This window comes from Balaenoptera physalus (assembly GCF_965194825.1).
Source record: "Balaenoptera physalus genome assembly, chromosome: 18".
NCBI lineage: Eukaryota > Metazoa > Chordata > Mammalia > Artiodactyla > Balaenopteridae > Balaenoptera > Balaenoptera physalus.
In genome coordinates, this window is record NC_138899.1 from 406120 (window position 1) to 421544 (window position 15425).

Here is a 15425-nt window from a genome sequence, read left to right on the forward strand (position 1 = left end):
CTTTCTCTCAAACTCACACTTCTTTCTGACCTCAGGGGACAAAGGAAACCTCTAGAGAACATCCCTCAGATCTGCGGGTCCCCAGCTCCCACCAGGCATGTGTGTGGTCAGTTCTTTACCAGAAATGAGCAGCTGAGAGAACCAGGAAGTAAACCACACTGACCACGGAATAAACCAGTGGGAACCACAGAGGAGGATCCAGCTGGAAATACATGGCAAACCAGCAAGGACCACAGAGCAAACCACCACGGACCACGGAGTAAACCACCAAGGACCACAGAGCAAACCACCAGGAACCACGGAGTAAACCACCACGGACCACGGAGTAAACCACCAAGGACCACAGAGCAAACCACCAGGAACCACGGAGTAAACCACCACGGACCACGGAGTAAACCACCAAGGACCACAGAGCAAACCACCAGGAACCACGGAGGAAACCACCACGGACCACGGAGTAAACCACCAAGGACCACAGAGCAAACCACCAGGAATCACGGAGTAAACCACCACGGACCACGGAGTAAACCACCAAGGACCACGGAGCAAACCACCAGGAACCACGGAGGAAACCAGGCTCTGTCCACACAGGCAATCCCATCAGGGGGCAGACAAAAAGCCTCTTAGTTACAGGATGCAAGGTCCTTAGTTACAGGACACAAGGTCCTTAGTTACAGGATGCGAGATCCTTAGTTACAGGATGCGAGGTCCTTAGTTACAGGATGTGAGTTAATCCTTGGAGTGTCCTTGTTCCTGCACTTCCTGACCAGGTGGCCCTGGGAATAGGAAGGTGGGTTTTCTTCTAAGGTGATTTTTCTTTTGACCAACTGCTCAAAACAGCCCCCAAGAGCTGCTCACTCCCTCTATTATGTGGGAGTGTTTTCCACTGCTAATGACTGGACAGAACAGTTGCAATATCCCTTTCCTCCTCCGATGGGAACAGAGTCAGAAACGTCAATCTGTCGTTTCCCTCCTGACGAGACACACAACATCATTGATTTGTCATCTCCTCGAAATCTGATTATTGACGTGTATGTAATTACGCTCCTACATGTGCTGGTGATAAAAGCTGATTAGGCCCTTGTGGAGGGAGCCCGGGCCTCCCTTGGGAGGGAGAAGTGGGAGCATCTGCTGTTTGTGACGAGCCAGAGGCCCGAAGGTGGATGAGGCTGGAATACGACACCGGCCCAGAGCCATCTGTTCACCAGCACCAGCGGTAAGGAGGGCAGACCGTGCCCGCATCCTGCAGCCCTGTCTCCTGAGGGCACAAGAGCAGGACGCCTGCCAGCGCCTCAGGTCAGGATCCAGGGCAGCAGGCGCCCAGGATGAGGCGCCGTCCTCCCCGGGTCCTCCCTGCAGCCAAGCTTGCGGAGGCCGGTGACAAACCAGCCAAATGTCGGGGCTCAGCCAGGAGGAAGGGCCCTGCGGGGATCGTCTCTGCCCCCTAACCACGTCCCAGAGCTGCCTGGAGTCCCCGTGTGCGGGCGTGACTGTGGGGCCTCGGGGTGGACGCTGGGAGGACGGGAGACAGCTGGCCCGCGGAGCACGCCCGTTCCTCGGCGCCTGTGCATTTCCAAGCTGGTGTTTGAGACCACAGGTGGCCAACCAGCCATGGGTCCAGCCCTCCCTCCAGCTGTGGGTCTCACGTTCTGGGTTCGGCAAACTACGAAGATGAGGGGGCAGAGCACAGCCCCCAGGACACAGGCCACACCCAGATGATGTGGTCCTTCCCGTGATGGGGACCAGGGAGGATGGCCCGGAGGTGGGATGCGGGTGGCGCTTCCAGGGAAGACGAGGGCTGCCAAGGATGGCCGCCTGGGTGTCGGGGAAGCTGACGTACCCGCCCTGAGAAGCGACACTACCGGGCGTTACTGGCAACCAGCTCGTCTCCTGACGCTTGGATAATTCCTTTCCGTGTCTTAGAAATGGGAGGACTCTCGAGCCAGGCCCCTCCCTGACTCAGGACTCGGCCTGCGGGTCCCCGTGTGGCCAGGGCGCCTGCTCGGGGCTGGTGGGATGGCTAAGGGGTTGCTCCTCATCGGCAGGAGAAGGCCTCCCATGGCACAGCCCGTGGGCCACCACTCCTCAGAGACAGACATGACACCGCCCTCAGGCCAGGCCACCGTGCCACGTCCTCCTCTGGGAATTCCAAGGCCCCCGGAGCCCTGGGCGCACGCCACCAGCTTCACGTTCAAGGCAAGCGGAAGGAGCCAGGCGCGGAGAGGAAGGACTTGCAACTCCACGGGGAGGTAAAGCGGTCCCTGAGTTCTCGCCCAGCGGGTCTGTCCCGGGCAGGACGGAGGCTGCAGGCTTTCTCAGCTCGCCACACCTGCTGCGCCCCGGGGCCCAGAGACCCCACACCCGCTTCCAGCCCCACGAGCTGTCGGGTCTGGGGAGGCCACCGCGGACCTCGCTGGCCGGGGTTGTGCCGCAGCCCCAGGTGGCCAGCTGGGCTGAGTCTGCGGGTTCCTCTGCGTCATGAGGGGCCGCGGAGATGGGCACCACGCTCCCCTCAGCCCCTCCTCAAGTCTGGCCGCCGCCTCTGTCCCCGAGCTGGTGGATACACACACCTGTCCTAAACAGCCGCTGGCCCTGAAAAGGCCTCACGTCTCGTCAACATCACTCCTCGGGCGCTGGGCCCCCGAGCAGCAGATGAAGATGTGCGACCTCACAGCAAACGGCCGGGATCCGAGCACCACCCCCCCGCCCACGCACAGAGACGCAGCCCCTCCGGTACCTTAACCCCGTGAACTTCCCAGAACTGCTCAGGGGCTGTTGTCAGTGACACAGACCACAGAACGTGCCAAGGCCACCGCCCCGCCCCCGCCAAAACAGGCCGACAGGCTGTCCGGGCCAGAGGTGCTCACCTCTGCCCCCCGAGGACACGGGGCAACACCTGGGGACGTTCTGGTCACCACAGTGGCAGCTGGTCGGGCGGGACGCTGCTCTATGAACAGGCTTCACCCCCGCGTGCCCCCTTCCACAGCAGCCCCAAGGCCACCGGAGTTGTATTAGGGTGAAGCCTGTGCACTTGCCGCTCTCGTGGGCACTGGCAAGCCCTCGGCTCTACTCAGTGACTCTGCCCTGTCACAGGGGCCAGGCAGCTGGCACATCCCTGGTTGCTCTGGCCAGGAAACTGCAGCCAACTTGTGTGGGACCTGGTCAGGGGTCAGAAAATCTCAAGGCCCCGAAAGACGTGGCTGGCTAGGTCACCAGGGCCACGTGGAGCAAAGGCTGCCCCAAATGCCCCCGGGGACGCCGAACGTCCTGTGTGGGCCTGGGGTCACCCGACACATCCCTCAGTCGTCCCACCCCCTTTGCTGGTCCACACGAGCTGCACCACCCCATTGTCTAAATCGGGAGGGGGAGCCATAGACCCCCCGTCCCCTTTTCCTTCAACCCAAGCCCCCCACCCCCGTGTCCCACCCGAGCAGCACTTCCTGCATGGCAGCTGCCTGGGACGTGAGCACCGCTCCGGCCCGCGGACGCTCGGCCTACCTGGAGGGGCAGCGGGTACGACGAGCAGGTGGGGGCAGCCGGGGGCACCGGGCAGAAGCCCGTGTAGGCCAGGATCTGCTGGGCGGGGTTGTAGAGGACCTGAGGCGCTGTGGACGGGCCATAGGCCAGCTGGGACAGCGGGACCTGCCACAAAGGATGGAGACGTGTCAGCCGAGCCCTGCCCTGGGGAGCCCCGTCCAGCAGCCGCTCAGGCAGGCGGAGTCCCCGAGGGAGAGATTCCGAGTCCTCCCACCAGCCTCTCTCCGACCAGAGCTAAAGCCCAAAAGCTGGGTTTCGTCTTGCTTTTCCTTTTCCTGTTTGTCCCGGGATCCGCCGAGAGGCCCAGCTAGGCCCAGGCTCTCTTGGGCTTTTTTTGGAAAAGTGAGGAAACCCCATCCCTCTGCTCCAGGAGCGTGTGCCACGGGCATCTCCGAGGGGCGCTGAGTCCAAAGATGCCCCCAGCTCTAGTCAGCAGGGCCCTCTCCCCACAGGGGCTCCGGGTGGCACCGGCGGGGGTAGGGCTCTGGCCGCAGGGATTTCTGGATAAGCACAACCAAGACCAGAGCTTCCCAAACTCCTCGAACTCCTGCTTCCTTAGCTCATGGGAGGCTCTGATTCCCCAAAGGAAAACAGAACGTGGCCCTGATTCTTGACCTCTCACCCGCCCCCAGAGAGGACGGGCCGTAGGACGGACCCCTCTCCAGAGGCAGGCCAGCCACTCCCAACGTGGGGCTCGGGGGTTCCCAGACCGGAGGTGCATCCTTCCCTAAGAGCCACCCACGGGGCAGGCTTCTTACAACGCCCCTGAGCTCTGGGTATGAGAGAGGAACCTGTCCGGAGCGGGGCTGACACGTAACTCTGTGTCCCGCGTGACAAGCGGCCTTTCTGGGGCATCGCTACGTTCCCGAGAGAAGCTCCAGCAGTTTTATTATAAACCCATGAGCACAGGGGCCTCTTCCGGAAAAGCCACTGGGCTGACGGCCATCCCTGGGGACAGCCCAGCAGTCTCCACCCGGGCTCCCAGGGGCAGGACCCGAACAAGACCCTCTGTGTAGCCATCGAGCCTAACCTCGCTCTCCTTGAGAATCTGCCAAGAGAGAAAACTCTGACCTGGCCACAGCAGGAAAAGCCCCACCGAGGGGCCCCACAGACCGCACTGTGGGCCCTGCAGACCCCAGGCGTCCTGGGGGCAGGCAGCTCTCATCCTTGAAGGACAGGATGCTTGTTGTGCGCACACGGAAAGACACCTTGCGACCGAGCAGGAGCTGGGCCTGGCGCCTGCACCACCCAGAGTGGGAGTGGGGTGGGGGGTCGCCAGGGTCTCCCGTGGTATCTCGGGCTTCGTCTGGGGTCAGGAAACCTCCAAGAAACATGTCACTGATCTCGGGAGGCTCCAGGTGAGGCTGAGAAATGTGGCCAGTGGCCACAGTCTCTGCGGCAGAGGTAACAAGCCACCCCTCGGCAGGGTGAGCTGTGGACGGGGCTGGGGTCTGGCCTGCAGGGGTTGTTTGCACGTGCGTTTGCACCGCCTCCTCGTTAAAAGCGGGTGATGGGCGCGTGGTCTGTGGGCGGTTGTGAGCTCTTCCCGGTGTTTGTGGCCTCACGTGCGGCACCTCCACGGACGAAGTGTCAGGTCGCGGGAGGTGCCATCTGGGCCCCGGGCGAGAACACGGTTTGGAACAGCCGGTCCCCTGGAGGGGACGCTGCCCACGGAGAGACTCGCAGGGTGGCCTCAGGCACGGGTCCTGCGGTGCGGTCCCCGCCCAGGGCCGCCCAGATGCTGAAGCACGTTCTCGGGGGCTCACTTTGGCGTCACCTGACTTTGGGAAGCACGGGCCTGAGCCCCACATCTACCGGATCGGAGGCGCTGGGGTTCCGTGCTCAGCGGGCCACCAGGGCATGGACGCGGCCGTCAGGCGCCAGGCTCGGTGCCCCCCTCTGCCGCTGAACTTGTGCTCCCTGGACCGGCTCAGGTGGCGCGAGCCTCGGGGAGGAGGGACTGAGGTGCCCCCAGGCTGTGTTCAGCACGGCTGGCGGCTCCGCGAGCCCACGTCCCCACCGGTGACTCTGCCCAGCGCGCGGCGGGCGCTACTCACCATGTCCTTGAAGGCCCCCAGGACGGCCGCGGTGACGATGCCCAGGAACAGGCCTAGGACGTTCAGCGCCGCCGAGGCCCAGAGCAGCCGGTACAGGTGCAGCACGTCCTGGCAGCCGCGGACGCCCACGAACTCGTAGTAGGTGGGCGGGTGCTCGGCGCTGTGCGGGGCGGGGCCTCGGCGTCACCCACGCCTGCGGGGAGGCCGCCTCAGCGCCCGAGCGGGCGGGGCAGACGCTCCGCGTACTGCCGTGTACTGACGCGTACTGACGTGTACCGACGTGTACTGACGTTACTGCCGTGTACTGACGTGACTGACGTGTACTGACGCGTACTGACGTTACTGACGTGTACTGCCGCGTACTGACGTGTACCGACGTGTACTGACGTTACTGACGCGTACTGACGCGTACCGACGCGTACTGCCGTGTACCGACGCGTACCGACGCGTACCGACGTGTACTGAGGGGCTGCGGGCTCTGCTGGGAGGGCCCAGGCCCCTCAGGCGGCGGAGGGCTGTCCCAGGGAGCCCAGAATCCATCTGGGAGGGGGCCCAGGTCTCTGAGCAGGACAGCCCGCCCCAAACACGGCCCGGCAGGCAGAGCCCCGACCCGGTCACCCTCGGAGCCAGCAGGGCTTAGAGGCTGCTGGCCGCCCTGGCAGGGAACACAGAGGGGAGAGCCTCAGAGGGGGTTCATCTGGGCCCCGTGGTCGTGGTCTGCGCAGGCTCTGGACCACAGCCTCGGGTTGGCCATCGGGTGAATTCCTGCTCTGGGGGAAGGGCGTTGCAGCCTACACCCCTGGGTTTTTCAACAATTCAGGGAGGGGTCTCCAGGAAGCAAACACTAAACTCCCTGTTAGCTCTAATGTAGGTATTCAAGCTATTAACACAAAATTTAAAAGACAATGTGGGCAGGGTTCTGATTCCCAAGGAGCTGGGACCTTGCACCGGTCCAAACAACAGGTGAAAAGCTGAACAGACTGAAAAACGAGCAGCTCTTCCGGGCCCCATGGGAGGGGGGAGGACACGGGGCAAACTGCCGCCCCCGTCCCCAGACCGGAGAGACCAGCAGGCAGAGACAGGGTCTCGGCCTTCCGGGGTGGAGACCCTGAGGCAACCAGCACCCGGGGAGGAAGAAACGGGTCACCTGTGACGGTCACAGCCCACAGAGAGACAGGGCTCCCTGAGAGGCCTCCCCCCCACCTCCCGGCAGCCCTGAGCCTCGGTCTTCTCACCTGTGGAACGGAGCCCATGCCCTGGGGCTGAATGAGATGTGGGTGCAGCGTGCAAAGATGGGGGCAGGTAAGTCCAGGGACGTGGGGCTCTCGGCTTCCGGGCTCCCCCCCACTCACCTCTGGCAGTCATAGAGGTCGCAGCAGTAGCAGGTGTTACTCTTCACCTTCAGCTGGCACCTACCGTTCAGGGAGTGGCAGGTGACCTGTGAGCGGAGAGTCCAGTCAGGTGCCCCTTGTCCTCGCGCTGTAGCGGGCAGGGGCCTCCCTGGGGGTAAGGACCCACCACCCTGCCCCATCAGCCAGGCAGCTGCCCTTCTTGAGCCCACGTTTCTTGACCTGCTCCTTCCTCCACCCGGTCCAGGTGCAGCAGGGCTGGGGGCGACAGGGCCCTCCCTGCAGGGAGAGGTAGAGGACCAGGCGGCCAAAGCTTGCTGGACGAGGAGAGGGAGGGGGAGAAGTCCCCAGGAGCCTGCAGGTTGGGACCCTTCAGGTGGGAGACCCTTCCTGACCTCCCAGAGGAGAGCTCCCAGCTGCCCAGTCTCACCAAGCCAGCCCTTCCCCAAGCCACACGGAGGCCTGCCCTCCTTCCCCCAGCACTTTGTAACCACCCCCGCGTGGAAGGTAAGTGGGGCAGAGACCACCCAGCTGCAGAGGGAGGACGGGGACGTTGGGGAGAAAGTCTTGGAGGGAGGGCCATGCACGAGTGAGGACAGAGATTCCAGCAGGCTGGGGGTCGCCTGAGAGGCCGAGCGCCCAGGGCAGGTCAGGTGGCAGGTCGGTGGCAGGGCCTGACCCCAGAGGTCCTGGGGGCCTCCCTGAGGCCCTGGCCCCTTTAGCGGCACCTCAAGCCACCCTTGGGCATGTAGCCTTTCTTTCAAGGTTCTGTGGGCAACTCCCGAAAGCCACCCACATCAGGAGTGGGAGGGCTTGAGCAGGGGTCATAGAAAGATCAATCTGGGAAAACAGCCCCGACGGGGCGGAGACCAGAGACAGGCTGCTGGGAGCCATGAAAGTGAGCCCGTGTGACTCAGGCCTGAAAGGGGGCTGGGCGGACGGCCTGACAGGTGAGAACTGGAGGACAGGGAGGGGGGTAGGGGAGCAGTCAGGGCAATGCCGGGCTCTGAGCCTGGCAACCAGCACATGGGAAGGTCAGAGCCACAGGCCGGCGAGCTGGAGGTTGCAAGACCTAACCCTGATCCTGACCCTAGGTGCCCCCTGCTGGAAGGTGTCACCTCTGTGACCCCAGTACTGCACGGAACACATTGGGGTGAGCAGGAAGGAAGGACAGAGCAGCACGAGGGCCTGGGGGGCAAGGGGCACGTGGGAAGGGCCTGGAGGGCCCGGTGACCCCCGCTGAACAGGACGAGTCCCCAGGGCTCCCTCCGGCCGGGAGAAAGTCCAGGAGCACAGGCCGGGCCTTCGGAGCAGAGGTGTGCCGCCCCCTGTTGAGGGGCAGCAGCAGAGGCCCCTTTTCCCCCGCCGCCAGCCACGCGGCCGCAACCATGGCGTCTGCTCCCCGCTGCCCGCCCTGCGCCCCTCCTTCCTGACATTTGTACATAGCGTCAGAGGCCGTGTTTAGTTCGATAAATCTACACAGAGCTGAGGGAGACGGCAGGACAGACAAAGCCACGCAGCCGCCTGGGGTGGTCCAAGAGGAGACGCCGGCCACTCTTAGAAACAGAAGTGAAATCACCCTGCACACATCCTCGGCCCAGGGACAGCCGGCGAGTTTGGGGCCAGTGTAAACATAGTATCCTAGATTTTAGTGCACTAATTACGTCAATAAAAAGCTCATCGTGAAAGCCGCACAGACTGGACCGGTGGATTCGGGGCTGCATCAAAGGCAGTCAGCAGCTGTGACTCCGGAGTGAAGCACCTCACCAGGCGCGGGTGAGGACGAGGTGGAGGCGTGCTGGGGCCAGAACAGTCAGATCTGGACCAGGGACACAGGTTAACAAGTGGGACCAGCGCTGGCACTTACCTCCGTCTGGTAGACGTCGTGCAGGTAGCCAACCCCACTGGAGTAAAACTGGCACCTTCCTGCGGTGAGGGGCCTGGGCTCCTAGAGACCAAGAACCACAGATGGAATGGGATGGTTTCACCCCCCTATCAGGAGGGATGGGAGGTGATTTCAGACCTGTCGCCAAAGGCTCTGAGCCCAAAGGAGAGAGGCCCAGGCCAACGAGCCCCTCCCAGGAGGGGGACGAGGGGCAGGAAATACCAGGGCTCATCCCCAAGCAGCTGGGCTCCTGCAGCCAGGAAGCAGGGAAGCAGGCACCCCACCCCTGCCGGCCGGGGGACACAGCTCCCCCCATCGGTCAACACAGGGCAGCTGAGGGAGGTGGTCGTGCACCCGTACAAGTCTCAACGAAGAGACCCCTTGGCTCCTGCCTCTCTTCCTCAAAGCAAAACAATTTTTCCACGAGGGAGGGAGCAAGGTGGATTTCAGCCTAATCCACTCATCCGGAGCAAGGTGGATTTCAGCCTAATCCACTCATCCATCCAACCAGCCAATCATCCACGTGATCACTTACTCATCTAGGTATCCATCCTTCTATCCATCTCTCCATCCATCCATCCATCCATCCACATCCATCCATCCTTCTATCCACCTCTCCATCCATGCATCCACCCATCCCTCCATCCATCCTTCCATCCGTGCATCCAAGCATCCATCGTCCATCCTTCCTTCCATCCATCCATCCACATCCATCCATCTCCCTCCCTCCACACACCCATCCACTCACCAACCACCGGAGCATACATCCACCCATGTGCCTATCCAACTATCCATCCGCGAGTCTGTCCCCGACATTCATAGGGCAGATGGTGCCAAACCATAAGGGCACCCGGGTAAGGCAAGTTCCTGCCCTGAGGGGCTTAGTGAAGGAGAGAGACCAATAAACTGACGATTACAACATGCTTATCACCTGCATGGTAGTGAACAGCAAGGGCGCACGTGAAATGCCATGAAGCTGCTTATTAATCTGTAAGTTACGAGTCCAGATCCCGACAACTGTATTGAGTTTTTTTACTCTGTCAGTCATATTTCTCAAAGCATTCCTGCTTCTGACCTGAGAAAAAAGCATAAAACTACCAGCGACAGAGGAGGACGGTCATGCAGGACCGGCCTGGAGGCAAGAGGACGCTGTGCCGGGTGTGGGCGCCCCTGAGCAGCCGCTCAGTAGAAGCGCGGGGGCGACACCGCGGCCCCTCCGCCTGGGCGTGAGCCGGTGCGCTAGCTCCCGACAGATCTCCTGCCGGGAGGGCCTCCTGGCCCTGGAGCTGGGAAGGCGGCGCCTGCAGGCAGTCAGTCCTCGCCTGCAGGGGTGCCGCTTCAGGCGTCCCGTGCAGCCCTGAAACACGGCAGGGCCATTCTCGCTCCTGCAGAAGGACGGAGAGGCTCTTCCACCCGGGGAGCCAGTGCGTTTGAAGGGAGGGCTGAGGGTGTGAGGCCCGAGAAAGCCGCCCACACGGCTGAGACCCCACCTCCGTTGCCCCCAGGAAGGCGGGGCTCCCTAAGGCTGCCTCCCAGACGCGGGCCCCCATCCTCCTCTGCTCAGTTGGTTACAGGCAGAAAGGAGGGCCTGGTCCAGACAGAGACTGAGCCCAGAGGCTGGAATTTACCAGAAGGAGCAACACGCCGGCGGGCACAGGCTCACAGGCCCCTGAGGACCGGGTTCGTCGTGGAGGCTCATGAAGCCTTCCCGGGCCCCGCTGGGTGCCGGCCTGCCGGACCCCCTCACACCCGACACGTCCACAGTGGGCTGGATGCCAGCTCGTCTGCCCTGGGGGCGCCCTCCACACATTCTTCTACCCCAGCTGTTGGCATCTTAAAGCTGTAACCTCGGGAAGTGCCGATAGCCAGTTACAAGCTGCAGAAAAGGGCATTTTTAATTGATTCTCCATAGTTCAACCACAGCCGTCTCCCTGCAGCTTCAGGCTACGTGTTTTCAACCTGGAAACTCAGCCCCCCCTGTTCACGTCCAAGTCCCTGATTGGCAGGCCCAGCTTTGGGGGGACGGCCAATCCTGGGCACACTGGCCACACGCAGCCAGAGGAAGCTGGAAACCCATCTGAGGAATAAAGAAAGAAAAGCGCAGGGACGTGGGGACTGAGCTCCACACCCTAACCCCGGACAGGGGGCTCGTCACACCTGAGGCTCGAGGGAGGCTGTGGGGATCAACCGTACCCGCCTCTCTAGTTGTAAAACCTGCCTGGGAGGGTGAAACTGAGCCTTCCCTGGCCCTTCGCCTCTCCTGGAGAGGAATCGGTACGGATCCCCAGGGCCGGCACTTTTTAAGCCTTTTATCTGGAAATAATTTCAAACCGACCGAATAGTCCCAAGAATAGCGACTGTAAAGCTTAGCCTAACATTACCACCAGGGCCGGCACTTTTTATAACCTAGGAAACTTTACAGGCATAAAGACACTCCAAGTTCAGTGTTAATCGACGTGAACGAGCGCACGTAAAGCCCTGAGCTCGTGTCGCATTCCCACCTCACACACGACCCGTTGGGGCCACAGAGAAATGCCGGCGGGTCCTTCCCGGCCCGGACGGGGCGCCAGGTCAGGGCTCCTGTTGGTGGACGGAGCAGCAGGGCCCGGCCCTTCCCTCTGAGCAGGTCCCGGCCACCGCCCCACGGTTCCAAAGCACGAGTGTCTCACGTGGCTTGTCCTGCCCCGGCTTCCCCACCACTAGGATGACAGAGGCAGAGGGACCTCATGGGCACAGTGTCCAGTGAGAAGGTCCCAACACGCGTATTTGAGCGAAAAGCCTGGGACGTCGTGGGGCACTGGGTCCAGGACGTCTTTCATCTTACTGACTAAAGAGGGGCCTGAGGAGCGTCGGTGGGAAGTTAAGGGCTTTGGTTCTACTGATGCGATGCCTGGGGTAGGGGGTGCGTGTTGGGTCAGTTCTGGAGGAAACGAGGGGAGGGACAGGAGGAAAGGCTGCGATTGGCCAACACAATCTGTATTCGTCAGACTGTGAAGGTCACCGAGCCGCGTCCTGCAAGAGGAAGTTGAACCTCTGAAGGTTTCTTAAACGCACAGAGCAACTGAGAACAGAATGAGGGAGACTGGGGAGAACTCACGATGTGCCGCGCGGCGAACACGCCGTCCACGATGGCGCAGCAGAAGGCGGCCACCACGCCGAAGCTGACGAACACGATGGCCGCCACCAGCTGGAAGCAGAGACAGGAGAGGCTCAGTCCCATGAGAAGCCTTCCCCGAGCGCCCAGCCGCCCGAGGCCCCTCCCCCGCCCCCCGAAGTTGCTCGGCAGGGCCCTCCCTTCCCGCCACGGCCCCCCCGGAAACCCTCCACGACGGCCAGGGCGGCGCCCCAGGCCCATGCCACTGAGCAAGGCCCGTGCGGGCTGCTTTGTTTATTTCACAGGGTACGAGGGAGGGGCTCGTGGATGGGGAGCTGTCGCCCCCCCACACGGCCTGGTGGATAACGGCGGGCCTCCCAGGGTATTTAAACGGTTTGCGATCTCTTGCTTTTACAGACTCTGCTACAAAGACCCTAGTTACATTCTGCATAAAAGTCTGGGCTCACACACGCGTGTTTCTGCAGGACCATCTCCTGGAACACACGGGGACCCACGCTTGCCAACAGGACAAGGCAGGGGGGGTCTCTGCAGGTCAGAATCTGAGGGGACATGCGTTTCGCTCCCACACCCCACGGCCAGACACCCACCCCCTGATGTCCCGAAGGACAGGGCTCGCTGTTCGTTTCTCCGTTCTGCCATCTGACGGCAAAAAGCCCCACTGTCACTCCACGTGCATTTCTCTGCTATTATCAAGGCTGAGAACCTGTTCTTACGTCTGTTGGCCATTTCTTTAAATTTTTTTCTCTCTCTCGGGAAACAATTTCAGGTTTACCAAAACAGATAGTAAAAGTGGTCCCCAAATTCCTGTATGTCCTGCTGCTGGAGACACCGTGTCCACCCTGCCCGCCACGCCAGGACCCCCGTGGCAGCCACGAGCCATGGCGTCAGTGCATTTACTCCGTCCTAGAAGGTGTGTAAAGTAACCGGGATTTCCAACCCAGACCTTGTGAACAACAAGCTGCGAGCTAGAGCACGATGCGTGCGTGCGGGTCGTCTGCCTTCAGCTTGGAGAACACGGCCAGAAGCTGCCTCCCACCACCCGCGTTCCTTGGCTGCTTCTTTCCCCGTGGCCGAGTCAGGCTCTGGGGTCACTGACCTGCACGGCCTCACCCTCCCACCCTCGTCAGCCTGAGGGATTTGTTTCTTCAACAAAGCACAGGGATTGGCATGAAGCGTGGGCTGGTTTGACAGACTGCAACTTTGATTTCCGTTTTGACGTGAGGCTCCCAGTGGCTACTCAAGGGACAGAATGGGCGGGAGGGCCACACAAGGCTGTCCCAAGGGGGGAGGGTGGCTGGGCTCCCTCCTGGCAGCCCACAGGCCTGACGCCCAGCCCCACGTGTTGCTTCCAAATGAAACCTGTCCCCTGACGCCGCACGTCAGAGCTGTCGCCCAGCCTTGCGGGCATCTCTGCCCTGCTGACCCCTTTGATCCTGTGTCCCCATCCGGAGAAGGGGCCACGCGGCTGACCTCTCCATGCATTGGATCCACGCCCTGCAGGTGCTGCGTGGATGCAGGTGTGACCAGCCCGGCCGCTGCCCTTGGCCCTTCCCCCCACGTGACACTTCTGACAGCAATGAGGAATTGAACAAAAGGGACCTTGGGGACCCCCTGCGGGGAGCCACGCAGAGAACTGTGCCTGGATCTGAACAATGGCAGCGAGCTCGCCTTGGGGCTCTGCGGGGCCCCGGTCAGACCCACGTTCCGCCCAGGTGCTCTAGGTCCACAAGGCAGGAGCTGCCCTGAGACACGAGGCGGGGGTCCCACCCCAGCAGGGCCTCGATGCCGAGCAGGGAGGCCAGGGGTAGACCCTCCCTCATTTCGGGGGAGGAAGACCGCGTGGTCCCTTCCCGTGAAGTTACTGCACACAAACGCAACGTGGCTAGCTAAAGAGTGGTGGGAAAGTCACTGCAGAAACCGCACCGAACCGAGCCTTCCCAGGCTTGTACTGCCCTGTGACAAACTACATGAAAACACATAAAAGACTCAGACGGCACTTTTCCGCTGTCCCAGGGACCCAGGCAGGCCCGCGTCTCCAGGGAATGAAAGGCCTGCGTCTGCTCTGGCTGCCGCGTCCTCCCTGCTTCCTCCCTGGACCCTCCAGCCGCCCCCGGGCTCGCGCCCTTCACACAGAGACGCTCAGCCCACGGTTCATGCTTCGTAGAGGCTGGAGCGCGAGGCCACCCCGTCTCGTCTTAGCATCGGCCGGAGAGCAGGGCAGCTCCTGTGATTGACCGCAAGGCCCCTGGATGCCGTAGCCCGACGGGAAGGACGCGGTTCCTGCTGGGCAGAGCTTCCGGCCAGAGGGACCCAACACAGAGACGTGACCTGAACAACATCGCTTTGGAGCCCCAAGTCCTTCAGCACAGGGCGCCCATCTCATCCTGACACCCCAGCCGCGTAGGGAGGAAAAGCACCGGTTCTGACCTGGAACTCCCACCCCAGCCTTACGGAGAGGCCACAGCTACAGTCAAGTTCAGACGCAGCCCCGGCCCCTCCCAGACCCCCCAGTAGTTGTGACCTCAGGAAGGGAGGACAACTTTCTGGCACAAAAGCAATGGGAAGGACAAACTGCTCCCCCAGCAAGTGTTCCCCAGCACCCGCTTTGTCCCCGACGCCGGGCTGGCACCGGGTCCAGCCATGCGCTGGGTCCGGGTACCTGCTCCTGCAGACAGGAGGCCTGTGGCCTGACACCCCTGGGATGGCACCATTCCCCCTCCCCACCTCCCTCACGGCCGCTGCCAGTGTCCCTAAGGAGTGGAGCTGTCCCCAGCGATGGCTCTCCTAGGACCAGTGGGTCTGCGGCTCGCCTGGTCACCGGGACCTCGTCAGAAGGGGGTGTCTGCCCAGCCCCATGTGCTCCAGCAGGGGTGCTGGTCCAGGAAGTCCACTAAGCACTGCAGTCGCCTGAGACACTCCCAGAAGTGGCCCCTGAGGCCCTGTTGCTTCTCTCACCACCAGCGGGTGAACAAAGCCATCGTCGGACCCGCGGTCCTGGTGAGTCCTCCACGCACCAACTCCATGACCTCAGAGAGCGCCCTGCTCCACGCTGGCCAGTGGCCGGCTCCGACCCAGCTGTGGCTCAGTCACAGTCTCGGCCGAGAGACCCTCACATCACACCTCCACCGGATTTCATCCAGGTCTCCACAGAAAGCACACAACTTCCGAAGTGTCTCCTAGCACGCAGGGCTGCCCACAGCTGGGTGTGTAAACAGGTTCTGACTCGGTTTGCACGCGTCCCCACGACTTGCACGTGCTCATCAACCTTCAACTGACTCTGCTCGGCTGCCCATCCTCCCACCACCCTGGAAAAAGTAAAAGAGCTAGCACGACCTCACACGTGGTAAACTCGGCACTGGGCTGACCACACGCGTGCTATTGCCTGGGAACCACCAGGGTCCAGTTGACAGCTCTGGGAAAGACAATATAAGTTCTCTCCTCCAACGCTTCGGGCTGGAAATAGGAAACCAGCCAGGACAAGC

At 62.0% G+C, this 15425-nt stretch overlaps 1 protein-coding gene across 6 annotated transcripts in view; it reads right to left on the reverse strand.

The window, feature by feature from the left end:
- Window positions 1–15425, reverse strand: part of TMEM255B (transmembrane protein 255B) — a 67319-nt gene that overhangs the window by 38227 nt on the left and 13667 nt on the right. For 3 of the 6 annotated variants that reach the window (XM_082435181.1, XM_082435177.1, XM_082435178.1), the window contains exons 4-8: window positions 11926–12015; window positions 11330–11527; window positions 8811–8891; window positions 6947–7032; window positions 3499–3642 (exon numbers count right to left, since the gene is read on the reverse strand). In XM_082435181.1, the coding sequence (XP_082291307.1) occupies window positions 3499–3642; window positions 6947–7032; window positions 8811–8891; window positions 11330–11527; window positions 11926–12015 (599 nt within the window). Of the gene's footprint in view, window positions 1–3498; window positions 3643–5594; window positions 5755–6946; window positions 7033–8810; window positions 8892–11329; window positions 11528–11925; window positions 12016–15425 lie in introns of all 6 variants that reach the window. The other 3 variants (XM_082435182.1, XM_082435180.1, XM_082435179.1) reach the window with 1 other exon arrangement.